The 25,739-nt window shown below is 37.9% G+C and overlaps 1 protein-coding gene and 1 pseudogene across 4 annotated transcripts; one reads left to right on the top strand and one right to left on the bottom strand.

Annotated features, from left to right (window-relative positions):
• Positions 1-592: 592 nt before the first annotated feature.
• On the bottom strand, positions 593-25,334 carry TAF15 (TBP-associated factor 15). Of its 4 annotated transcripts, none has more exons than XM_088985392.1 (8): positions 23,519-25,334; positions 20,369-20,546; positions 19,863-20,236; positions 19,551-19,745; positions 15,072-15,155; positions 2,125-2,206; positions 1,923-2,049; positions 593-1,146 (listed from the first exon to the last, which is right to left on the bottom strand). In XM_088985392.1, exons 2-8 carry the CDS (start codon positions 20,486-20,488, stop codon positions 863-865), a joined length of 1,266 nt encoding a protein of 421 aa, XP_088841518.1. In that variant the 5' UTR covers positions 20,489-20,546; positions 23,519-25,334; the 3' UTR covers positions 593-862. The 4 variants fall into 4 exon arrangements, with proteins under 4 accessions (XP_088841518.1, XP_088841521.1, XP_088841520.1 ...); XM_088985395.1 differs by having other exon boundaries at positions 593-1,262; positions 23,519-23,899; XM_088985394.1 differs by having other exon boundaries at positions 20,369-20,472; positions 23,519-23,866.
• On the top strand, positions 24,675-25,323 carry LOC148855666 (ethylene-responsive transcription factor ERF035 pseudogene; annotated as a pseudogene).
• Positions 25,335-25,739: the final 405 nt, after the last annotated feature.

Below are 25,739 nucleotides of genomic sequence, written 5' to 3'. Positions count from 1 at the left end.
AACTGAATTCCCAAGCCATATTGGTAGCTTCGTGCATGACTGCAAAAATAGCGCTCAGACTCGGGATTTGCACCAGGAGCTGCTGGACCAAACCCCCAAGGAATAACGTCTAGTGTGGATGGAGCTGTCTCTAAGGGGAGCCCTGGCACGGGATGATATTGCTAGTGGCAGAGTTAAAACTAGAACTGGAATGCGACTGACCCCCATAATTAGTCATTGTGTATCGAAGGTGATTCAATTATTACTGGGATTCATGTGTTGTCAAGACAACAATGTCAAGAAAGCCAGTGTAGGGGCCATTCTTTTTTTTGTTTTTTTTTTTTGAATTTTGAAAGGGAGAAAATAATTTTTCGATTTAGAAAAAAAGTTGCCAACACTTGATGGGACAAAAATACCCCCTTCAATAATAAATCGTTATTGATTTATTTATATGAATAATAAAAAAACATGGATAAACGCACAAATAAGTATTTTCTGAATGGATAAATTATCAAAAAATGAATTAAGGGTTAAAGTTAAACATTCCCAGACGGATTCCGCTTTAATGATGCTTTCGTAAATGAATCAGCCTATGGGCTTTTTCAAAGCAAAATGAACACAACCGCCATATAAATGATTCTATGATTCTATCCCAAATTCGGTTGTGCAGTACATACATAAATGGCAGATAAGTATGGCAGAAACAGAATTTAGAATCCTCAGACGTACCAAAAAGAAATAAATGTTTTAAGTAAAGCAAAATAAACTTTTCTTTCCACTAAAAGTTGACAATACTTCCAGGTTAACAGAGGATTAGTTTTCTTTAATAATCTCGGACTCAACCACCAAAAAAATCCAAGGAAGAGGAACCCATTCGGTTTTACTACCATTCTCGATGACGGTCTCTGTCCCGGTCTCGGTCCCGGTCCCTGTCTCTGTCCCGCCCAAGTTCTTTGCCTCGATCATGATCATAATCTCGGTCTCTATCTCTATTCCGGTCTTTGCCTCTATCCTTCTCACGGTCCCTTTCTCTCTCCCTGCTCCTGCTCCGACGCCTCTCTCTCTCATGAATGTAACCATCTCTCTCGCGACTCTTGCTACCATCTCTCTCGTCACGGTCTCTTCCCCGATCTCTGCTTCTGTCTCTACCGTCCCTCTCGGTCACACCTGCAAGTGCGTCATCCAGTGCACATGACCAAAGGCCAAATGCATCAAATAAACGAACCATCAACACATGAAGGCATCACCTCTATGCAAGGTTCCAAGTATCCATATGCTCGCTGCTGAAAAAATCAGAATCGAGCAACAAAAAGCACAAATACTCAAAGTTTTATTTCGAGTTAATACCATCTGTCCTTTTTTTATCAACCCCATCTGTCCATTATGTCACATCAATAATACCATTTAAACTTGACAGAAGTCCCTATTTCCAAATATTAGTCTCAGTATCACAAAGTTTAAAACCATATCTTTTTTTTTTTTGCTCATTGGGCTCACACAATAGGGTTGCCCATCCCCCATACCACATACCCCCCAACCCTGGTCGCAGCAGGATTTGATCCCAACTCTAGTGGAACGAGCTAGCAGCCGTACCAATTGACCCACCCGTCAGTTGGTAAACCAATATGTATCTACAGTATGCTACAATAAGTTATTTTATATTTCCTTTTTTGGAAATAAGTTGTGTTATATTGAGCCTTGTCTCTATGCTATGTTGCAGTAATAAAGAAATGGAAATCACATTGATGTGCAAAGAATTCCCATTGGCAATCTCCCAAGGCAAACATGGATTCTAGCCATCCGACTCTTTCAATAAAAGAACATTGGTTCAGGTTCTTTAAATATCCCGATGACTTCAAATAGATGGCTGGAATTTTATTTTGCTTTATCTAATTTTATTTATTTTTTCAGGTAACTAACAAATAATATGGCAAAAAACTTACCTAGTTCCTCAACCTCCCACCCTGCACGTCCAGCACCTGGAAGCACCTGTCCAGCTTCAGCTTGTTGTGTTTTGGCACGAAACTTCTTCTTGAGATTGCCAAATTCATCATATAACTCCCCATCATCCTAAAATTTGAAGCAAAATATTAATATCAGAGGAATAATTCGAAAACCTAGGATGTGTGAGCAAGAATATCTTACCTCTTCAGCTTCCCTCCGCCGTCGTTTTGTTTCCTCTATTTCTTCTTCGTCAAGTTCTTTATAACCTCCAGCTCGCCCTCCTCTATTAAATGAAGACAACTGTCAGAGACAGCCATCTATCCACTAAAAGATGCAAATATTTGCTTAACAAACTTTTTAGAACTCCATTACTAGGATCTTATTCTATTCCAATAGATACATTTGTCCAACCGGACTAGCTATTTTGAATACAATGCTTACATAAGATCCTAATTCAGAGATTATATAGTTGGTTTATACTTTACACTGAAATTTTATCATAGTGAGGTAACATCAACAAGAGAGTTTGGAAAGGGAAACCTTGGCTATTTAATCTACTTGAACTATATATCAAAATGGTGGCAAACAAGAAAACCTCATACTTCAGGTACCAAGATTGCTTATCATTCAGGGGCAGCAGCAAAATAAAAAATCATAATGACCAACCATAGACCACTTAATGGGGAAAACTTATGAAGGTATGTTGTGTAGCAAGATTGATAGGACCTAATCATCCATTTAGCCATTGCAAGTTGGCAATGAGACACTAGACAAACTATATTTATTCAATGTCAAGGAGAGTTTTAAGGAATTTGGTGGCATCAGTATTGCTCCAAGTACAAAGACTGAAACAGTGGAAATATGCATTCTAGTCTAGGTTTGCATCCATTTGACATACAAAATAACAAGAATGCAAATGTGCTTCAAAAACCATATCACTCTTACAATGGATGCGAAGTTTACTTACAAAATATGAACACAAACTTCGCACTGTCTGACGGTCTATGTAAACAAGCCAAACATGCAAACTTTTTCTATTGTTTTGTTGCAATTGCTGCTATTGCACTCACCCAAACTGCACTGTCTGAATGTTCTTTTATCAATAACAGAGCAGAAATTTTTATTAATAAAGAAAATAAAGCAAGGTACAACACAAAGTTAGTGGGAGAGGTAAACTCTCTTAACCCTCCCAAGAAAAACAAGAAATAAATTACAAGCCCAGAACATTTGCTCCCTTCCCAACCCATGTTTATCAAGCGTATCTGCAAATGAGTTGGCACTTCTCTTCACCCATTGGAGCTGAATCTCTACACCCTGAGTTGAATCTCTACACTGTCTGAATGTTCTTTTATCAATAACAGAACCTTTTTATTAATAAAGAAAATAAAGCAAGGTACAAAATGAAGTTAGTGGGAGAGGTAAACTCACTTAACCCTCCCAAGAAAAACAATAAACAAATTACAACACAGCCCAGAACATTTGCTCCCTTCCCACCCCATGTTTATCAAGTGTATCTGCAAATGAGTTGGTACTTCTCTTCACCCATAGGAGTAGAATCTCTACATCCTGAGTTAACCATTCTATAACCACTTTTGAGTCTCGAACAACTAACTTCTGTAGATTCAATTCCTTAGCCTTCTTTAACCCTTCCAGTACTGCTATAACCTCAGCTCCAAGAGAATCACCCACCCCAATAGGCCCAGAATACAACACTAAGACTTTCCATTCTTCACCTCTAAACATTCCTCCAATACCTGAAGGCCCCAGGTTACCCTCACCGCTCCCATCAAAGTTCAATTTAATAAATCTAGAAGCTGGTGTAGACCAAAGGGGGCTATTTTTCATTTGGACTGGTGCTGAATTGGACACTTCCAACTTCTAACCAACATATCTGTAGTTACTGCTTCAATTATGGCCTCTTTACTCCTTTCCTTTCCAGAAAAAATCCATGAGTTCCATTCTTCCCAGATTGTCCAACAAATGGCAGCCCATACGCATCTGCACTGTCTGAATGTTAATGTAAACAACCCAAACTAGCACTCTCATACAGCAAGCAAACAATGTGAGTACAAATACAAGGGCAATGCTGAAACAGATTTGCATTCATCATGTATGCACTTTACACCTGATTGCATTTACACCTGATTGCATTCACTATGATGCATTACAGCAGTCTCTTCAACCCAATTTTGGCCAGGCCAGTCAGAACATTGGACCCATCATCTGATTACAATACCAACTTTGGGTAGCCACTAACCTGCCTTTACTCAAAAAATATTTAACTTGGTCAAAGACCAAGCAACCCAGGCAGTTGAACAGTCATCCCAATTGACCCAAACACCGGGTCATGGATACAAATTAAATAATTTAGGATTAAACTTTTTTAATAACACCTATATCTATACACATGCATCTATGCATGTGGGGATACTGAAAGTGCATGATACCAGAAGAACCTTGACCCCCTCCCTGGGTGAATTTTGATGAATACCAGCTGGTAACCACTTTTATGATACCAATTGATCTGTTTACAGTTCAGCAATTCAACCATCTAGGTTGAATGGATCAACCTGTAATGTCATAAATGAATACTACATGACATCACAAGTCCGTTTTTGAAACACTGCATTAGAGTTTTGTATCATAAACACCTGCAGGCTAAGCTCATGATCATTGTATATGTGAACTAGTCATTGGACCCATGCAATGCACAGGTCAAGTTAAACAAAATTGACCAAGAAAGAATCCTATGACATACCAAAGTTTTTGTGTTCTCTTTCTTTAGCCTTTTGTTTAATATGATGATAGATATTAATAACAAAATTATCATTTACCATACCTTTTGTTTAATATGATGATAGATATGCTCAATATTTTAAGAAGCCTTTTGTTTAATATGTATGTATGTATGTATGTATGTATATGGATATCATATATAATTACATAATGTTTTATATTAGTAACAGTAACAGTTCTATTGCTTAGTAGGAATTAAAATGTAGAAGATTAGCAACAAGATGGTCAGCCTCAACTAACCATCCAATATTTTTCAGATTTTACATAGGCCTATGCCTCTCCACAACCATGCAAATTACAACTTGACCCAAAAGAAATGATCCAACCCCTTCTTTTGATAAACAATCAGTCGTTGAATTGGGCAGTATAAAAGTTACACTTATGTAAGCTATATTGAGATAATTACGTAAAGTTTATAATTAATAAATTAAATATTTTATATTTATATAAATTACTATATATGTATAATTTAATAACTAATTTAAACTTTTATTTTTTTATTATTCTTTACTCGTTGAATTGGGAAATATAAAAGTTACATTTATGTAAGCTATATTGAGATAATCTTTACTCGTAAAAATTTAAAAAGGTGCACAGTTGGGCGGAGGCATAAGGCACATCAAGCGCATGCCCCTGAGGCCTTGACCCAACCATTAGGTTCAAAAAACCAAAAAAAAAGCGTAAAAATTTAAAAAGGTGCACACTTGGGCGGAGGCACAATGGGCATCAAACGCATACCCCTGAGAACAATATTACAAATGCTTTTATATTTTACATAACCCTTCCATTTCTTTTGGGCCAAACAATGGCCAAAGGGTCAAAAAGCTTATCCACTGTTATTGACATGGTCCACTTGCACCAAAACAAAGAGAAAAACCATTCACAAATATCTGAAACAAAGGACAATATATTAGTAAGTGGTAATAATTCTCTTCATTTATATTAAAAAAAAATGCACCAATTTGGGGACAAATACACGAACCTTTTTGTAACATGCCCAAAGTGTTAACCCTCCCATGATACACTTACCAGCAGAAAGCTCCTATTTTGAGTGGAACAGACCACACTAAACTTCCTTTGCAAGGAAAAGCTAAGGGGGAGAAGACAAAGAGACTTGAAAAACGAGGCAAAAGAAAAGCAACCTTTAGGGTGGGGAATCCAAATATGCCCCTATCCAGTTTAGAAGAACCCAAGCAAACAAAATCAAGAAGTTGCAACAACCCAATAAAACAAATTAGTTTGGCATCCCTCAACCCTCTTTAGAAACCAAAGTGCTAATTGTGACCCAAAGGAAAAATATGAGCAATAAAACCTGAGACAACTTGTTTTTATACAAGGATAAAGACTACAAAGAAGGCAATAGATCCTTGGGGGCATAAGAGCCAACCCAAACATCCTCCCAAAACTTGGCAGTATCCACATCATACCTGATGAAACCAAGAAACTGATGAAGAATATCGCCTTACAAGGTGAAGAAAGAGTAGCCCGTCAAGACACACCTGCATGCTGCATCCCATCCAGACAGGACCAGACTCCAATCTACCATGGATGTTAGCTATAACTTCATCCCACAATCTATCCCTCTCCAAAGTCATCAATTAATACTATGTCATTAGTAAAGAACATACACCATTCTGCTTCCTCGATATGTTTAATCAATTTAGCAATGATTATTGCAAACAAACAAGGATCAAGTGCTAAACCTTGGTGAAATCCTATTATAACAGATAACTCTAAAATTACTTCAAGTGTTCTAAAACAGTTTATTTCACCATTATACATGTCTATAATTAGGACAACATACTTATTTGATAACCCTCTGTTTTCCAAAGGCCAACATAATATCCCTCTATGGGCAATCACCTCAATAAAAAGATAGCTTCCATAGTTGATTTCCAACATCCACCATAATCCTTTCTTTCTTTTATCTTTGCAAACTTATTAATTTCCATTTTCTCTCTCTTTAGTAACTAGTTCATAATGCCTCAAATTTGGGTTTACTTGCTAAATTTTTGCTTCCTTCAAGTTTCCTTAGCATCTTGTCCTTTCCCTTTGAACTCTCATATGACCTATTTTGCTACATACAACATATACAAGTTTAAATCCTATAATGCAAGATTAAAAATTAGAAGATTTAACACCTCTTTCAAGGAACACAGAATGTTCTTTAACATTTAGAGGAAAATATTACTTAAGAATGAAAATATCCCCATGAAAATAAAACAAAAAAAAAGGTTGCTGTAGAAAAAGACATCTTTTTTTATAGGAAACGGTAACTTTCATTAGATAAAACCAGAAGAAGAAATGTCACCTTCTAAAGTGAAAGGTGACCCTTGAACAAAAAAATAATTTACAACACTGCCCAAAACAAAACCTCCAAAATCACTCCTTGCTTTGCTAGGTTGTCAGCTAAAGCATTTGCCGACCTCCTAGACCAATAAACTTGTGCACCCAGCTCCCATGTGAGGTTCAATAATTCCCTTACAGGTTGTCTAAGGGACCACATTCCCAAACCATTTGATTGCAGCCAACCTACTACTAATTTTGAATCACCCTCCACTTCTCACTGTTGAAAGCCCAATTGCTTGGCCAATCTGAGCCCCTGGAGGAGAGCCAACACTTTAGCTCTAAGCGAGTCCTCCAAACCTTTTGGACCAGAATACATAGCTAGGATTTTTCCTTCTGCAACTCTAAATACAACCTATATTCCATAAGGTCTAGGGTTCCCAAGAGAGCTGCAATCAAAGTTCAGTTTGACATTACATTGAAAAGGAGGGGACCAAACTGCTTGTATGGTAGGTGATGAAGTAGAAGACCATGCTAAAATACTCCAGCCTCTAGTCAAATCATCTATGGAGACATCCTTGAACAAGTCAAGAGTTTTCAGCCAATGTACTGTCTTGATGGTGAACCCTTCAATAACTTCAGGAGCTGATTTTTCTTTCCCTTGGAAAATTCTATTATTTCTCTCTTCCCACACTGCCCACAAGATAGTTGCCCTCGCGGTTCTCCACACCACCCTTCCTTTCTTCTTTGGTTGTCGAAAAAGGCTAGGGTCAAATAATTCCGCTATGCTTGTAGGGGGAGTCCACCTACAGTCAAAGAGAGAGGAGAACCAATCCAAAATTAGAGCACTAAAAGAACAAGAAATTAACAGGTGATTCACCGTCTCACCATTCCTCAAGGAAAGGCTACAGACATGAGGGGACAAGCACCAATTTGGTCTTTCTTTGAAGCACTTCCAAGGTATTGATTTTTTGGAGACCCACTTCCCAACAAAAAGTCCTTACTTTTGGGGGTACCGGGGTGCTTCTTACTTCTTTATCGGAAAAGGAGGTAACCGAGTTAAAAGGAAGGACCATAGCATTGAAAAACAAAGAACAAGAAAACCTACCTGTAGAAGTTTCAATCCAAATTCTATTGTCGAGAGAGGAGTGGTCTAGAAAAACTGAGCTTAGAAGAGAAAAAAGATCATCTACCAAACCCACTTCTGAGTCCCTCAAACCTCTCCTTAGTCCCAAATCCCAAGAATCCCTAGAAACACAAAAAGAAGAGATAAATTAAAACTTTTTCAAAAAAGGGAATATAGGTTCGGGAATTTATCCTTAAGGGGAGATTCCCCAATCCACAAGTCCTCCCAAAAAAGAATCTTATTACCCATGCAAGCAACATACATGATGAAAGGAGAGAAGACAAGCAGGATACCAACAATATCTGTCCACTAGGAAAAGCGTGAAGCCCTTGGGTCGAGTCTAGCATCCCATCCATTTGCTGCCATTCCATGAATACTTCTTATCACCTTATGCCATAAACTCTATTGCTCCTTAGGAAACCTCCATAACCATTTGCCCAACAAAGTTGTGTTTCTTATTCTAATATTTCAATACCTAAGCCCCCCTTGTCTTTCTTTCTAGACATCACTTCCCATTTTACCCTATGATCCTTTTCAGTATCTCCAGGTTCCCACAGAAAATCTCTCATTATTTTTTCAACCTGGTTTGCAATCTTAACAAGCAATTTGAAGGTAGACAAAAAATACACTGGCAAATTTGCAAGTGTTAACTTAATTTGAGTGATTCTACACCCTAAAGAGATGTAATTCCTTTTCCAACCCGGTAGTCTCTTTGAGAATCTTTCCAAAAATGGGTACCAAAAGCTATCTAACCTCAGGTTTCCTCCCAAAGGTAAGCCTAAATACTTAAGAGGCCAATCACTTACCTCGCAACCTAGAGATCTAGCCAAAGATGCCACCTACACAACTTTTATTCCAATTTGCTCCCAAGTTGGAGACCTTTTCAAAATTCTCTACCAAAATCTTTAAATTTTCCAACTCCTCTGAATCTCCTTCACAAAAAAGAATCAAGTCATCAGCAAATTGAAGGTGGGTTACAACTATTTCCTCCCTCCCTACTCTCCACCCTCTAAACAAATTTCTAGCATCGACTCTAGTAATTTGGACACTCAACACATCAACTATCAAGGTGAAAAGGAAAGGAGAAAGAAGGTCCCCTTGTCTTAAACCTCTCTTTGTCGGGAAGAAGTCCTTAGCTACCCCATTAACTAGAATGGAGTAGTGGAATGAAGAGATACAACCCTCAACCCACATGCACCACCTCTCTCCAAATCCTCTAATTTTATATACTTCCAGTAAAAAAAAACCCAATCCACCAAATCATAGGCCTTCTCCAAGTCTAGTTTGCAAATCAAGCCATTTTCTCCTTGTCTTTTTCTGTAATCCACATATTCATTGGCAATAAGGATAGGATCAATAATATGTCTTCCTAAGACAAACGCCCCTTGGTTCAGAGAAATCAAGGATGGTAGTACCTTTTTTATTCTTTCTGCCAAGACCTTTGAGATTACCTTATACATACTACCAATTAGGCTTATGGACCTAAAATCCTTTGGGTGGTTTGCATTTACCTTTTTAGGAATCAATGCTATGACAGTAGCATTGGCACCTAAATTTATCTTACATCTCTCAAAGAATTCCAAGAAGACCTCCATTAAATCACCACCTATAATATCCCAGCAATCTTGGAAAAAGGCCATTATGAAACCATTTGAGCCTGGGGCTTTAGATCTTTACATTGAAAAAAAATAGCATTTTCTACTTCTTGGACCTCAAAATACTTTTCTAGCCGATCCATCAAAACTCTATTCCCTGGAAGTCAATCAAGGTCAAGAATTTCTTCTCTCTCTTTTTGGGCTGTCATAAATGGACATGAAATGCTCTACAAAAGATCTTGCTATCTCCTCCTCACTTGTAATCACTTCCCCATTCCATTCCAACCTCCCCACAAAATTCTTCCTCTTCCTTCCATTTGCTAAGGTATGAAAAAATTTGGTATTCCTGTCTCCCTCCTTCAATCACTTACACCTAGATTTTTGTCTCCAACTTATCTCCTCTTATGATTTCCTGCAACTCTTGTTTCATCTTTCAATGCTCTTCCCTCTATCCTACTATCAATCTCCTCTTTGTCTCACCTCCATCAATTTCTTGAAACCTATTGGCAATCCACTCACTTCTTTCTTCCACACTTCCAATTTCCTCCTTATTCCAGGCTTCGATTCTAGCTTTCAGGGCATGTAGCTTTTTATAAAACTTGTACTCTTTCTACATGAAATCCACTTGGTCTTCTTCCCACCACAGTTGAACTTTTTTTATAAAATCAAGATGAAGCAACCACATGTTCTCAAACTGGAAAGGACATGGCCCCCCTCCCAAGTTTTCTTGGGACAACCTAACTGGACAATGATCTAAGGTAGGTCTAGGGAGAGACCTTACTACCAGTCCCCTCCACGTAAATTCAAAATCTGAAGAGAATAAGAATCTAATTTACAACATAGGGGTTTTTCTTGGACATTGGACCAAGTGAAGCTTGCTTGCAACATGGGTAGCTCTCTCAGTTCATATGAGTCCACAAATAGGTTGAACTTTCTCATGCTTGAGGTGACCCTATGGTTTGGATTGGTAGTATCATTTAGGAATCTTATGACATTAAAATCACCTCCCAAACACCACGGGCCATTCCAAAGACACCTAATGGCTGCAAGCTCCTCCCAAAAATCATCCCTCTCCCTATACGTGTTAGGTCCATATACGTTGGTTAAGGCCCACTCAAAACCATCCTCTTTCCTTCTCAATTTGATTGTTATTGTAAAATTTCCAATTAGTTCTTCAATACAGTCCATCTCTGCATTCTTCCATATTGTAATGATGCCTCCTGATGCTCCCCATGATTGTGTAAACACCCAGCTTAACCCTCTAGCTGACCATACACTCCCCACCCATCTTCTATCCACCTCTATCAGCTTTGACTCTTGAATTAAAACAATGGCCGATTTCTCTTTCAAAAGGACTTCCCTACACTTCTTTTTCTTGAACTCCCCAATCCCCTCACATTCCAACTAATTATCTTCATGGAAAAATAAGCAAAAAGGCCCAAAGACTCAGCTTAATTTAACCCTACTTCCTCTCCTTCCTTCCTATGCCTCCTCTTTCATAATCCACACCACACCTAAGTCTTTCGACTTAACTCATCTTTTTTTCTTCTTTTAGAATTATCTCTCCCCCTTGTATGGAGCTTTTATCTGAGTTACTTCTTGTCCTTTTTTCTGATCCTTGATAATTTTTTTAATTGCCTTTTTAGTTCCAGCAGCACTCTTATTAATCTCCCTCTCCTTTTCCTTAGACGTAGCCCCAATAAGTTCAGCCCCCTCTTCTAATCCCAACCTAGAATGAATTTTCACCTCTACCGACTGCTCGAAAAGGATCACTATTAATTCCCAGATTTGCTCCCCTTCCTCCTTAGACCCTTCTACAGCCTCACCATCCCCTATCTCTTCTGTTACTCCCACAGAGTCACTAGGAATGGTAGCTGTTGGGCAGGACCTGGAAACACCTGCAGGCTGGACAGACAATACAACAGGAGAAAGAGGAGGATTAATCGAGTCACAAGAAGAAACCAAAGAGGATTGGCATTAGTCGAGTCACAAGAAGAAACCAAAGAGGATTGGCACAACATTCCAGGCTTTGAAGGATCTGCACTAAGTTCCGCAGAAGACTGGACTAAAGGGCTTTTAAATCGGGGGTTCTCCTCCAAACCAACCTTTAAAGCACAAGCCAGGGAGGGGGATAGATTTGTAGATTTGCTTGCTGATTGCAGAGAGGAGGGAGACACTCTATTAACAACTTGGCTTTGTCTCTGGACAAGTACATGATCTGTTCCATCTTTAACCGAGATATTATCCTCGCCCAGGTGAGGAACTATTGATCCATAGCTCTTCTGAGAGTCCAAAGGAAGTCCAATGGGGGCCGGTGAAGAAGGTTCGAACAGAAGTCTTGTTCCCATTTCCATTTCCTCCATTAAAAATTTGCCACACCTACTTTTGATGCTGCCTATACTGGAACCTCTAGAAATTTCCTCATCAGTCTTTTACCTTTCACAATTTACCCAATCTGAATCAAACTCATCCTCTTCCTCTTTGCTTCAGCTATAGCTCAGATTTGGTCGTTCAGGGCTGGTGGAGTAGGTAACCAGCCCCAGCCTCCAAGACAGCTTTTCTGCAGCATTAACAGTGGGAACCTTTGAACAGGGCTGAGCTTGGTACGATGATAGACATGTTTTATCATCTCCTATTTTCATTGCCTCTCTCATCACATGATCGGTTAAAGGAGCATGTACCTTAGCTCAAAGTTGGGCCCTGGTCCATTTGAAAGCCCATTTACTGAAACACCTTGTTTCAGTTTAGGCCCAGATTTAACTTGTTCTGAATTCTTCAAAGGCCCAGCTCCTTCATTAATCGAACACACCTTAGGATGAAAGTTAGTTGCAGTAGATCTTAGCTCTAAGTTGGGCACTGATCCATTCCATTTGAAAGCCCATTTGCTGAAACACCTTTTTTTTGTTTAGTTGCAGTACATGTGTCAGCCACACTAACATGAGAGCCTTTACATTCATCTTTGCATTTTCTCCCCTTATCAGAACCTGTGTAAGTCATGCAACAGTCGAATGGTCTATCTTTGCGTGCATGCCTCAACTTTTCCACTTTAATAGTACCTTCCTTTTGCGTTCTGCAACCCCAAAATTTCCATTTCTGAGTAAATTTCAGCTAGTTTGAATTCAGACAACCTCTGCGACCCACATAGGTATTCATCTTCAAGCTCTTCGTCTTCCACTCTCCTGGAATCCCTCCACAGAGCTGCTACAATGGAGGTCAAGATCCATGCTGAGTAGAAAACATCATCAGCTAGCACCTGAACCTTTCTTGGGATTTCTTCAGGTTTCACTCTGTTCATTCTCAAAGCCACTGAACGAAGATCTTAAGCAAAAAACACTTTCAAGTTTTGCCTTACACAAAGAGGCAATCGACTGGAAGATCTCCCACTTCCATAGGTGGAAAGGGAGCCCAACAATCCGAATGGTTACACCATCCTCCACTGAAAAATCTTTAGAGTTGGAGCTAGGGGACCATCTCATCACTGTAGCCGCCCTTGTCTTCAATATTAGACTGAAGGCACTGATATCTAGCTCTTCTCCTAACAAATCTAAAAGAGCTTTACGATCTTCAAAAGGTGTAAACAGTATTGGTCCTTTTACCTTCAAATTTCTAACCAAGTCTTCTGCTATAAAGCCTTCAGTTTTCTAGTTTCTTTATAACTTCAACCACCAATTTCTTTTCCCAAACTACCTTTTATGTATTGTAATTTCTAAGCCACCTTATCAATACCAAGACCATTCACCAAGAGATGACTTTCAGTTTGTTCCTCCTTTTCAGGGTAAGATTCACTTGTTTCTCCACACCCCTGCTTTACCACCCATCTTTTACTTTGTTTCTTCCAAGAAAGTAACAAATTTTTAGTCTCACTCCAACTTGATCCATTTTTTCCTTTGGGAATACATACCAGCTGTTTCCCTCTTCCGAAGTATTCAACCAACACCAAGAACCTTCCCTTTTGTTCCAACTTCTTTCAACAAAGTACCTTCGATCACCTCCTTTGGAACTTTCCCATTCTGCTTCTGTGTCTGTTTGAAGTGCCTTTTCCACGAAATTTCTGAACCATTCAACCACAGCAGTCCCAACCAGAATAACCATGGCCTTCCGCAACTCCCTGATCTTCAGTGTGATCTTCCCTTTCACTTTACGTCTCTCAAATAGGATTGTTTTTGCCTCAGCTCTTTGAAGTCTTCTCCAGGTTGTTATCTCCTCGAACTCCATGTAATCTCCTAGTTCAGCTTCTCCCCCAGGAAAAAGACATCTATTGGCTCAACATAGTTGGCAGGAAAAGGGCATTAAGGGGAAAAACTATTGTTTATCATTTACATAGAGTTGCAGGAGAAATATCAGCTGGTTAGAACATAGAAGATTTAACTCCTCTTTCAAAGAACACAGAATATTCTTAATATTTAGAGGAAAGTATTACTTAAGAATGAAAAATATGCAAAAACTCAAGAGAATACGAATGCAGTAACTGGAGTTCAAATATCCCCATAAAAAAAAAACAAAAAAAAAAACAAAAAAAAAACAAAAAAAGGCACAAAAAAAGGCTGATGTAGGAAAAAGACATCTATTGGCTCAACATAGTTGGCTGGAAAAGGGCATTAAGGGGAAAAACCATTGTTTATCATAAACATAGAGTTGCAGGAGAAATATCAGCCGGGATCAAATGATGTATAGAAGATACAGCTTTTTTATCAGAAATTTTGTTTCCTCCCTTTTTAACCAGTGGCAAAGCAATGTATTCATATTCAAATATTGGCAAGCACAACTAATAGGCCAAACTTTAGTCTTCCACTAAAATCATCTTGATACTTGAACAAGAACTATATATAATGTGATAGTCTCTATGGAACCACTATTCCCTAACATATTTCTGCTCTACCCAGTATCCACTCTTCATCTGGCTAGGACATCATGTTAAGGTATTTACAGATATCATAATCCAAGTGAATTAAATATTCACTCTAGTGGCAAGATAGTAGCTTCTATAGTAGGATGCCACTATTTGCCAGTATCCCCCAACACCCATCACCCAGATTACCACCTGCAAATTGGATGTCAAATAAACACATCAACCAGAAACCCTTGAGTAAGGGCAGTATCTCACCTTAATACCCGTCCATGGTTGATATACCTGTTTTCATTCATAAAACGTTTCATATGCCACACACACCAACTTGGGCCCCATGAAGGATTTCGAAATAGAACCAAATACTACACTAGTTACTAGTATTTAAAGGCTTTAAAACATTAAAAACAATAAGCATACACAACACATATTCAATAGGCTACTCCCAGAAATTGAAATTCCAGTTTTAGATAAATCAAAGTTAGTAACAGTTTATCACCTTACACCCCCTTCATTGTGGCCAGGCTTATTGGTATTACAGATGTTGCATTTTGTACGTTTTGCCCAATTGATATTGCCACACCTGAAACAAAAATAAGACATGGAAGTAAATACAGAAGTATTCATCACACCGGAAATTAAACTATTAGATTATCCCAAAAGTATCCTCGCACAATAATCCTGATTAATAATGCTCTAATTTCAACAAGTGAGAAAACTAGACCTTCAGAAAGGATAGCAAAGCTTCAAATACAATGGCCTACCTTTTGAGTCTTTGAGGGTGTCAAAAAACTAGTTTGAAATTAAAACATTCACCAAGAAGAATTCCACTGATATATACTGGATCAGGAAACATGAAAACATAATGTTTCCAATTCAAAAAACTTATCTAGTGAAGTGGTTTTAATAACATTTCTTATCCTGAATGCAATTTCATTATGGTTTTAATGTGGCATGATTTAAAACAGCACATGGTTTTATAGTTCCAAGGCATAAAAATAAAAACATTCAAATAGGAAATTCAATAGAAAAAGAATCAGGTTTCAGACATAGTTGTCTAGGTGACAACTAGACAACTAGTTTTTTGGGGGATCACCAAATTGCAATACCTCAAGTAATTTAGAAAAGACACTACCTCATGCCAATAGGGCCATGCCAAGGTGCACATGTATGCATCTAATGAAGCTAAAAGGGTGCTTTAAAACATGCTCAACATGTTTTAATTGGCCAACTCATTCTATAAAAAAAATAATGCACAGAACAATTATTAATAAATTTGGAACTCTCATATTTACTGCATCTATTTCTATTTTATGCTTCAATATCTTTTTATTTTCCAGGAGTTCTTATACTTTAAAATAAAAATTAAGATCACTTAGACTACATAAATTTAAAAAATATATATCCTATGAGCCATTTGATAAAAGATTGTTAAAATGTCTCAATTGAATGGTATATTTGACTTATGAATATTGCTTTGACTTTTGGTGAATACATGGCATTTCAACATGGAGCAGCAGTAGTGGAGGTTCTCTAATAGTCCAAGCAAAGATGGCTGAATTTGGTTGGGGAGGAACGAAAATGAATGGACCCCTAATGGCATTGCGCAACATACCATTCAGAAAGAGATGAAGTTGGACATAGTTCCAGTGATTTTCCCCAAAGAGAAGGTGAGAGAAGGAGAGGGAGGAGAGAGTCATTGCCCTCCCCCCCAGCAAGAGAATGAATGCTATTTATATTTTTCTCCACTTTTCTTAAGTGAAGGGCTTCTGGAATCATCTATCAACTATGCCATGTCAGCCAACGTGTCTATCTTTATGTTTTTTTAGATAATCGTGTCTATCTTTATGTTAATCATATTAAAGAAAGATAATATGGTAAATAAGACTTGGATTATTGCTAATGAAAATGAAATACAAAATTTAAAACTAACCCAAAAGAGAAATTGTTTTCTTGTTTGGGGTAAGTCAACAATTCATCCTTTCAGATCAAATGAGTCAACCCTTGATGTCATAATTAGTAATAAAATATAAAAAAAGACTAAAAACAAAAATTACAAAATGTAAATAAATTTTTTAGAAAAATTTTGGGGACATCTTACTGTTTTATGTTAGTCATATTAAAGAAAAATAAGTACGATGGAGAATATTTGTTTTATTGATTATGGCAATAAAATACAAAATTAAAATTGACCCAAAAATGGAACCGGTTTCCTGTTTGGTCATTGGAGGTAGGTCAATAGTTAAACCTGTTGGGTCAAATGTGTCGACCCTATGTAGAAAATAATAAAAGTTGAAAAGATAAAAAACACAAAAAATAAGAAAAATAAGAAAACATTGTAGAAAACACTTGAGCACATCTCTAATATTGTATATTCATTATATTAAACAATAAAAAATGTGATAAATAAGAATTATTTTTATACATCTACGTATAAAAAAGTGTAGAAAAATAATGGAAACAAATTATGACTATCAGCATCATCATTTAAAATTGCCACATGCAAAGCACATACACATTTGCTAGTACCTAAAAAAACATAAAAAGTCGAGAACACTCCATACATGAACACATGGCTCTTTTATGCAGATACGGAAGCAAGAAAATAATCTCTGGAGAATTAAGTAAATCCTAAAACAATTTCTTTGGGTAACAGGAAATGGATATTGTTTGAGTTTTTTAATTAAAAATTGATTTAGTAATTAGAATATTAGATATGCAAATCAAGGAGGCAAAATCCTTGAGGTGAAAGTAAGATACATAACCATTTGTACTTGTATTTGGGAATGAATTTTCCTTTTATTCGAATGCAGGTGAAGCATTCCATCAAGTATGGCTAGCTTATTCTCTTCTTAAATGTCCATTTAGCCATAGAAGAGGAGAATTATGCAGAGGTGCACTAAAACAAGAATTATTTGGCTATTTTGAGGAGAGAACTGCAAGAATTTTTAAGCAGGAGAGAAGTAAGGAGGCAATAATTAAGTGAATCACAACTAGGGTAGCACTTTGGATTAAATTGCTGGATGTGTTTTCACCATTCTCAACATATGAATCTATTAGGAAATGGGAGAAGGTGGTTGGAACCTCATTAAAAAATATTAGATTCATAGGGGATCGGACACCACCAGAGAAGGGCTTGATAAAACTTAACTTCAATGGTAGTAGTCTTGGGAATCAAGGACCTCCAAGGTTAGACATCTTTAGAGATGAAGATCATGTAGTTGCAATATTCTCCAATCCAATTGGAGTGGGAAATTCTATAAGGGCAGAACTTATGGCTGTAATTTAGGGAGTTCAACAAGAAAATGACATGAAATCGAGTCACTTAAACATAGGGGGTGACTCAAAGGTGGTAATTGGTTGGTTGCAAAATAATGAAAGAACTATGTCATCATATAGAAATGAACTTAAGAAGTTCAAGTGACTGAATTAGAACATTATAGTGAAAACCCAATAGATGCAAAGGTCGACTAACTGCATGGCTGATGCATTAGCCAAACAAGGAGCAGTTAGGTTATCTAAAGTGTATGTAATTCATACATTTTATAATTAGTAATAAAAGGAATTATTATTCATCAAAAAATAGACAACTGCAATATTAGAACTCCTAACTCAACAAAGCCCTAAATTCATCTTTACCTACATATTAGGAAAAGCTACTGTACCAACTTAGGAGTATCAAATGTTGAAGCGAAAAGTGATGAAAGCAAGGCAAGAAAACTTCCCCCTCAAGGACTTACCAAACAAAGAGGTTAGAAGCATCTTTATACTTTAATAAGAGTAGTTTTCACTTTTCACCAAGTAGACAGCTCTATATCTTGTCATTCCTTTGTTTTTTAATATTTCCCAAGCGTCATTTGTTTTAAAAATCCATACTCTATTAACAATTATTTAAGTTATTGAAGACCTATTTAGAAACCTTATTGAGTTTACTTTCTATTATACAAGGTTAAAGAGCCATTGTATGTGAGTTAACTGACTTTCAAGAAAAACTTAATTATATCATCTTACATTGTACAAGTGGTAAATCCTGTCAATGTACATTTATGATAAATGGATAAAAATGGGGTAAAGTTATTTTCCAATATGTATTTCAGTTTTTAGAATTTATTTATGTTTTTAATTTTTGACAAATTTCTACAACTCAAAATGGGGTAAAGTTATTTTCCAAATGATTTATGATATGCTTGCAATTTTCAGAACATTGGCTCCAAGTCCTCTACTGCAATTATGAGATTGTTTTTTGCCACTACCATGAAATTGTATTTTCGGTAATTAGTATGATAACATGTGATATTTATGGTTTCCCATCAATCGACTGTGTATTATTCCCCACCCCACATCCTGCATTTCATTCACTTCTGGTTTGCAGGGGGTTTCATAGCATTTCTCATTTATAATACTTTTGATAGTTGTGGATACTAAATAGGAAAAATACAAGACTTCAATTTAAAAATACAAAGACCTACTAAAACAAACCCAAAGCTAACAAGACTTCAATTTAAAAATTCAACTGAATTAGTATAGTAATTAATATCACTTCTTGAAAAAGAAACAGCCCTTTATGAGATGGTGGGGTGGGGGAGAGGAATCCAATGGTGCCCTAAGCACATGAGCAGGTCCCCATCTGTATGATGAACAAAATAGCCCTTAGCATAGGTATAAAAGTCCTTGGAATAGCCAAGTCCTAAAAGCAACCCCCCTCTCAAAAGATACATACAGTGTTTTCTCATTAACTACATTATAATTTATCATGAAAGTGCAGGTGTTAACAAGAATATGTTAATGAAGTCAAATTACAACAAGGTCTGACATATTTCAAACACATGGTAGAATGATTCTCATCTTGGCATGGTAATAACGCACATGGACCATTTTTCCCTATTATCTAAGCATGAACCGAACTTCTAAATCTTCCAAAAATCCCCAGATGAAAGATGTGAAGCTAAGAAACTTAAACAAAACAATATAGTCTTACATTGGACAAGGCCAATCATTGGGACCAAAAAGCCCTGTAGGACCACCAACTGTACGACCACGACCACTAGAGTCATTGTTACCACGGCCTTTCCCTCGACCACCAGCGCCTGCACCACCCCCAGAAGAACCAGCAGGTCGAGCACTTCCACAACGGTTACAAACCCCACGAAAAGCAAAGTTTACATTGGAGCAACTGCTACCAAAACATAGCATGAGAAAGCCTTGTACATGCTTATCCTAACAAAAATGGATGAAAGTGGAAAAATATAAAGTGCAAGAAAGAGCTGCTCACCAATATCACATCACAGACCTTGTATTCGGGCACAGCCAGTCTCCTTCTTGTTGCCATGCTTTCCCTGAAGCATCACCTCGACCTCTACCTCTTCCTCCACCCCCATTCACATCCCTACCATCTTCTCCTTGCCCACCAAAATCACCAGTCAAATTTGGATCTTCCCCATGATTCATTTGATTCCCCGAGTTATACGTATTATCATCTTTGGACTTCGACTCTGCTATGAATACTCCTATAGTACTACCATGGAAATCCCTGTTGTTAAACCATTCTACAGCAGCCAATGCTGCATGTGGATCTTCATATGTAACGGTTGCATCCCCCTTTGGCTCATTAGTAACCTTATCACGGTATAACCAAATTTTTGGCCGACCAGTCCTTTTGTCTTTCTAGGAAGCATGAAGTTAAAAAGGAAAATAATCAGAAGAGACAGTATATTTATATGTAAAAGTATCCATATTAAGGACTAGAAAAACAATGACCAAGTGTCAATTAAAAAAATACCTGATCAGACTCCCTACCTTTAGCAACCCAATGGTGCCAAAATACTCAGCTAGCATATTTTCATCAGTTCCATGGGGCAGGTTACAAACATAGACAGACCCATTTGGAGGGCCCCCTTTTCCTGAATAGCTTGCCATGTCAATAGCTATACACTAGTCTCATGAAACTACAGAAATTGCACCAATCTCTGTGTACCTAAAAAAATACAATGCCCTGAGATAAGATTTTCTTTTGTTTTTGCATTAATTTTCTATTTTTCCTCATGTTTTAACAATGAAAAACAACCAAATTAGCAGAAACATATACCTCAATAAGGTGATGTTTGGCATCAATGATTCTTCCTTATTGATTTTTCAAAAATCGGTGGTTTTTGAAATCAGTGTTTTTTTTTAAATCGGTAAATTTTGTTGTTTGATATCTTTTTCTGCCATGTAAGCCAATTTTTGAGAAATCGGCTTTGAATCTGTTTGGTACTGATTCTCAAGGGCCGATTATTTTTGCATTAGAGTTATTGTTCAATGTCATGTTGGGTTACATGTCATCCTCAAAAAATAAAAATTCGGAATCAGCTATAAATCAGGAAACCGCCAAAAAAGGTGATCCTGAAAAGGGCTGATTTCAAGAATCCATTTTTTGGCAGATTTTCTGAAAATCATCAAAACCGGCCAACCAAACAGAAATTTCAACACCAATTTCTCTAATGCTGACATGGCTTCAACATGGCAGTGATTTTCAAGAAATCACAATTGATGCCAAACATCACCTAAAAGATGAAGATTTCTCACAACCCAATAATCTACTAGAATTTGGATTGGCTTCAACATGTCATCCTCAAAAAATAAAAATTCGGAATCAGCTATAAATCAGGAAACCGCCAAAAAAGGTGATCCTGAAAAGGGCTGATTTCAAGAATCCATTTTTTGGCAGATTTTCTGAAAATCATCAAAATCGGCCAACCAAACAGAAATTTCAACACCAATTTCTCTAATGCTGACATGGCTTCAACATGGCAGTGATTTTCAAGAAATCACCATTGATGCCAAACATCACCTAAAAGATGAAGATTTCTCACAACCCAATAATCTACTAGAATTTGGATTGGCAAGAGTTCAACAAGGTATCCAATTTCCTGGTTCTTAACCTAGTGGTACCCTAGTCTCTACACCCAGAATTTCTCTTATTGTGAGTCTTTAGTCAATATAGTAGCCTGCATCTTGGTTGCTTTTTCAGTACCTTGGTTTGATACTTCATAAATAGAGAGAGATTGACGAGGATGCCATCCATAGAATTAGAGTGATGGGCAAAATAGAGGGGTGCATCTAGAGTTTTATGTGATAGGTGAACTCCACTTAGGTTAAAAGGAAATTTCTATAAAACAGTTGTAAGGCCAGCTATGTTATATGTAGCAGAGTGTTGGCAATCAAGAAACAACATGTTCATAAGAAAATACCATTCCAATATTATGTTTCTAGACAGGCCATGTAGTAAAGGAAGATCTTAACAATCAAGGATTAATGGAATGGAGATTAAGAGAGATAACATTCCACAAGCAGAGCCAAAACATGAGAATTGACCAAGCAAACACTTTGTAATCAGGTAATGCCTGGTTCTGTCTAGGATCTATTACTAAACTGGTACATTCCCAGGTTGAGCAGAGGCAAATGCTTGTGGCAAGCCATTCCTGCAGCTATTATTGGATCAATATGGTCCAAGAGAAACAGGAGAGTGTTCAATGGAAAAAGTAGTAAGGTGAATGCTATGAGCAAGTTGGGATCTTGGGTCTCAGCCTCAAAATGTTTTTCCAATCAGAACGTGTTCATGCTATAAAATAATGTGGGAATGTGGGATCTTCTCCTTTGGCATGGGGATTTTGTTTTCCCTATTCTACCCCAAGGAACTTGTTGTACTTTATTGCTTTTAAATTTTACTTTACCTTCTTCAAAAATAAAAAAAGGAAATGACCAAGCAAATGAGCCTGACAATATGGTTATGTATGGAAGAGAAAAATCAAGTAAAAAGGGCAGTCCAGTCAGTGCACAAGATTCCAGCCAATGTGGGGTCAGGGGCGGTACAGATTCACACAGCCAACCCCTGCAGATAGACAGAGAGGCTGTTTCCAAGATTTGACCCCTGGTCACCCGAGTTGAACTGGAGCAAGCCAACCATTGTGCCAAGCCCCACCCTCAAGGAGTCAAATCAAGTAAAGAAAGAAAATCAAACAGGGAAGCAGGGAAAAGAAACGTGTAACAGAAGAAAGTTTTTGTAAAATTCATTAAATGATCTATTTATGATGTCCTGTGGATAACCTTCAACCAAATCACCCAGCTTTTTCCATGTGGATTCTTCGCTTTTGAACATGAATGCATACATACAGAGTAACAACCCTAAGCATTGCCCCAGAAGAATTTATACAGAGTTTACCTCTCCAGCTAAAGAAAAGAGAGAGTTCAGATTTTCAGGTTGGAAATGAAACTCAATTTTTCAAAGCCTGTCAGATGATATTGTGATGGTAATGTCGGCTCTGTTTGTAACTTATAAGCAATTCCGGGTGGTGGATTAGCCAGTCAACTGTCCAGGTTAAAGTCAGACCATGATAGGATAAACAAATAATTTAAAAATTAAACTATGAGAATATCATTCAATAAAAATGATTATTAAAAAAGCTAGCCATCAAATTCAGCCAGACTTCATTCCTGTAAATAACAGAGTAGCAACAACACTATAATACACCATTTTCGATTACACACAGTTCCAACAAGCAAGGCATAAAAATGTAAGGAACAGAAAACAGTACTATTTCAGTACTTTTTTATCCATTCCATGATTCCGAAAATTGTTGTCCTTCATGGTTCCTACTTCACACAACATGCAAGTGAGCCAGAGCAGTTCAGAAGATGGAGGTACATGGTATTACAATGAAATGACAGGAAAGTGGATGGGCGGATCAAGGATTCATCAACCATCAAAAATTTTTGTGAAATTTACAAGAAAAAACTTAACGGAAAGAGGAATGAGCTAGCAAATTAGAAGGTCATATTAGAAATATGGAATTGGGAAAATTGGTTCCATTGATCAAACTTGCATCGTATTAAAATTTAAGAACAAAAGCCCCAAAAACATCACCAAAAGTTGCGTTCTTGTAAAACAATAACTAAAAAGCAAATTACCTGTGAATCCAAAGATGAAACGCCCCAACTTGCTAGTCTGATCACTGATGCTCGCCCAGATGCCACCTTCGTCAACTCTGCAACTGAAACCCTTGACTGCCTCTAGCTTCTTGAAAACATCTCTTCTCCGGGAATTCCATTGGCATCGGCAAAAATCAGCATCTGTACTAGATCTGGTTCCAGATCTCCATCGAGAATCAACCCAAGATTGAATCGAAATTCCCCCCTTGATTTCTCTACTGCCGCCGGCCGCCGTTCCCCCTCTTTGTTCTCTCCCGACTCTGCAGCCTCTAGGGTTTTGGCAAATTCAGAATGTGTCATATAAAGTTGGACGTTGCCATACCCCCCCGGTCGACCTCCACGAAAAGAAAATTTAAGCCCAATCGTCTGAACCGCCACCATTTGCAGTTTGAACGATTCAGCGGTTCAACCGTATGGGTGGATAGTTCTTTGACCAAATCAATGAATTTTTTCTTTGTGACGGAATTAGAATTAGACCGAGCCGCTATCCTCCCATAATGGGGTTAACTTTGGCTGTTGGGGCCCAATAGGATAAGCTGTTGAGACAATTTCTACGCTGGGCACGTTTTGGGTAGTTCACTTATTCACACTCATTTTTTGGTTTTTAGTAAAAATAAGGGAAAATTCCTAATAAGTACCCTGTATTTTAGGCCAAGCTTCAATTTAGTACTCTAACTTTAAAATGCGACAATCTAGTATCCGAACTTTTAATTTGTGACAATCCAGTACCCAGCATTAATTCACCATCGGTCAAAACCATCACGTGACATCAGGTGTAGTTTAAACATTTTTGTAATACCAAAACTAACCTTTATAAAAAAATTAAGCCGTTTTACCTTTTTCCTTTTCTATTTTCACGTGATATCTAGGTTCAAGGAATGAGAGAGGAGAGGAAACTTCACTCAACTCCAACCGTTTTACTCGGCATTAACTCCCACTCTTCATTCCCAGCATGCTTCACTCAACCCCAACCGTTTATTGACGAAACCAAGGTAATAAGTGCAACCCATTCCATCCCATTCTCTTTGAAGAATTGACAGAAAAGAGACCGGATTGTTCACGTGAGCGGCGAACAAATTCTCTCTTGCTTTCTCCAAAGTCCAAAGTTTGAAGCCCTCCTCTAGAAATAGCAGTCATGAATGATAGACTGTGAATATGCTCAAAGTACGACAGTTTTTTGTCTAAATTCCTTTGTGGAATTGAACATAACTCAGAAGGAAGGAAGTAGTCCAAGAAGTGAAAACTGGAAATGAAACTAGGAGGCAACAGAAGACTAGCAGTAACAACGGGAATCACCCTAGTTATCGTGGAGTGAGGATAAGTAGTTGGGGCAAATGGGTGTCGGAAATCCGTGAGCCAAGAAAGAAATCAAGAATATGGCTTGGGACATTCCCCACTCCAGAGATGGCAGCCTGAGCCCATGAGATTGCTGCACTTCCTCGTCCAACCAGCTTATCGCACAAAGACATCCATGTTGCTGCTGCCAAAGCAACTGCAACCACATTTGACAAGCAACCAGCAAACTGCAAAGTTGAAACTGAAGACCAGGGCAAGCAGAGCCGACTAGAATTTCCAATTTCTCATTCCTCAATTCTCACCATCATGTCAGGTGACACCGAGAAGAATTCTCATCAATGTTTCCATCCACAAACGAAGAAGCACTGCTCGACCTTCCTGATCTAGTCCTCGACCACAACACTACTACAAACATATTTGACTTCTCTTCATCTTTGGTGTGGCTTGCAACCAACTTCATCACGTGCAGATTGAAGGAACAACAATGACCACACACCAACTCCTCCAAACCCCACTGGAACTTCGCACGAGCATTGTTTCTCTCCTGCTTCTGTTGCCACGGCCCAAAATAAAAAAACTAGAAAACCAGAAGCCCTGCTCTTCCTCTATGCAACCAATGGCAAATGACCACACATCAACTCCTCCAAACCCTATTGGAACTCCGTACGAACATCGTTGCTCTCTTGCTTCTGTTGTTGCAGCCCAAAATCAGAAAACTAGACGCTAAGCTCTTCCTCCATGCAACCAATGACAAATGAGTGAAATGACCACACAACAACTATTGGGAAAATGGGGTCACTGTAACTTTGGAGGAGAAGCTCTGAGATACATCTGAAGACATTGTTTTTAGAACATTAATTGCCCCCACTCAGTTTCACTGAGTTTGTTATTGGGTTACATGCAA

Source organism: Nelumbo lutea, chromosome 4 (assembly GCF_056320005.1).
Source record: "Nelumbo lutea isolate HS-2025 chromosome 4, American lotus-T2T, whole genome shotgun sequence".
In the NCBI taxonomy this organism is placed as follows: domain Eukaryota; kingdom Viridiplantae; phylum Streptophyta; class Magnoliopsida; order Proteales; family Nelumbonaceae; genus Nelumbo; species Nelumbo lutea.
The sequence above is the reverse complement of the archived record's forward strand: the minus strand, read 5'-3'. Positions and strand labels throughout refer to the sequence as shown.

Coding starts and splice junctions, on each gene's coding strand:
- TAF15 (XM_088985392.1), bottom strand. CDS start 20,488: ATGGCAAGCTATTCAGGAAAAGGGGGCCCTCCAAATGGGTCTGTCTAT. Junction 15,156..19,550: donor AATGATTGGCCTTGTCCAAT/GTAAGACTATAT, acceptor TTTTTGTTTCAG/GTGTGGCAATATCAATTGGG. Junction 2,050..2,124: donor GGCGGAGGGAAGCTGAAGAG/GTAAGATATTCT, acceptor TTCAAATTTTAG/GATGATGGGGAGTTATATGA.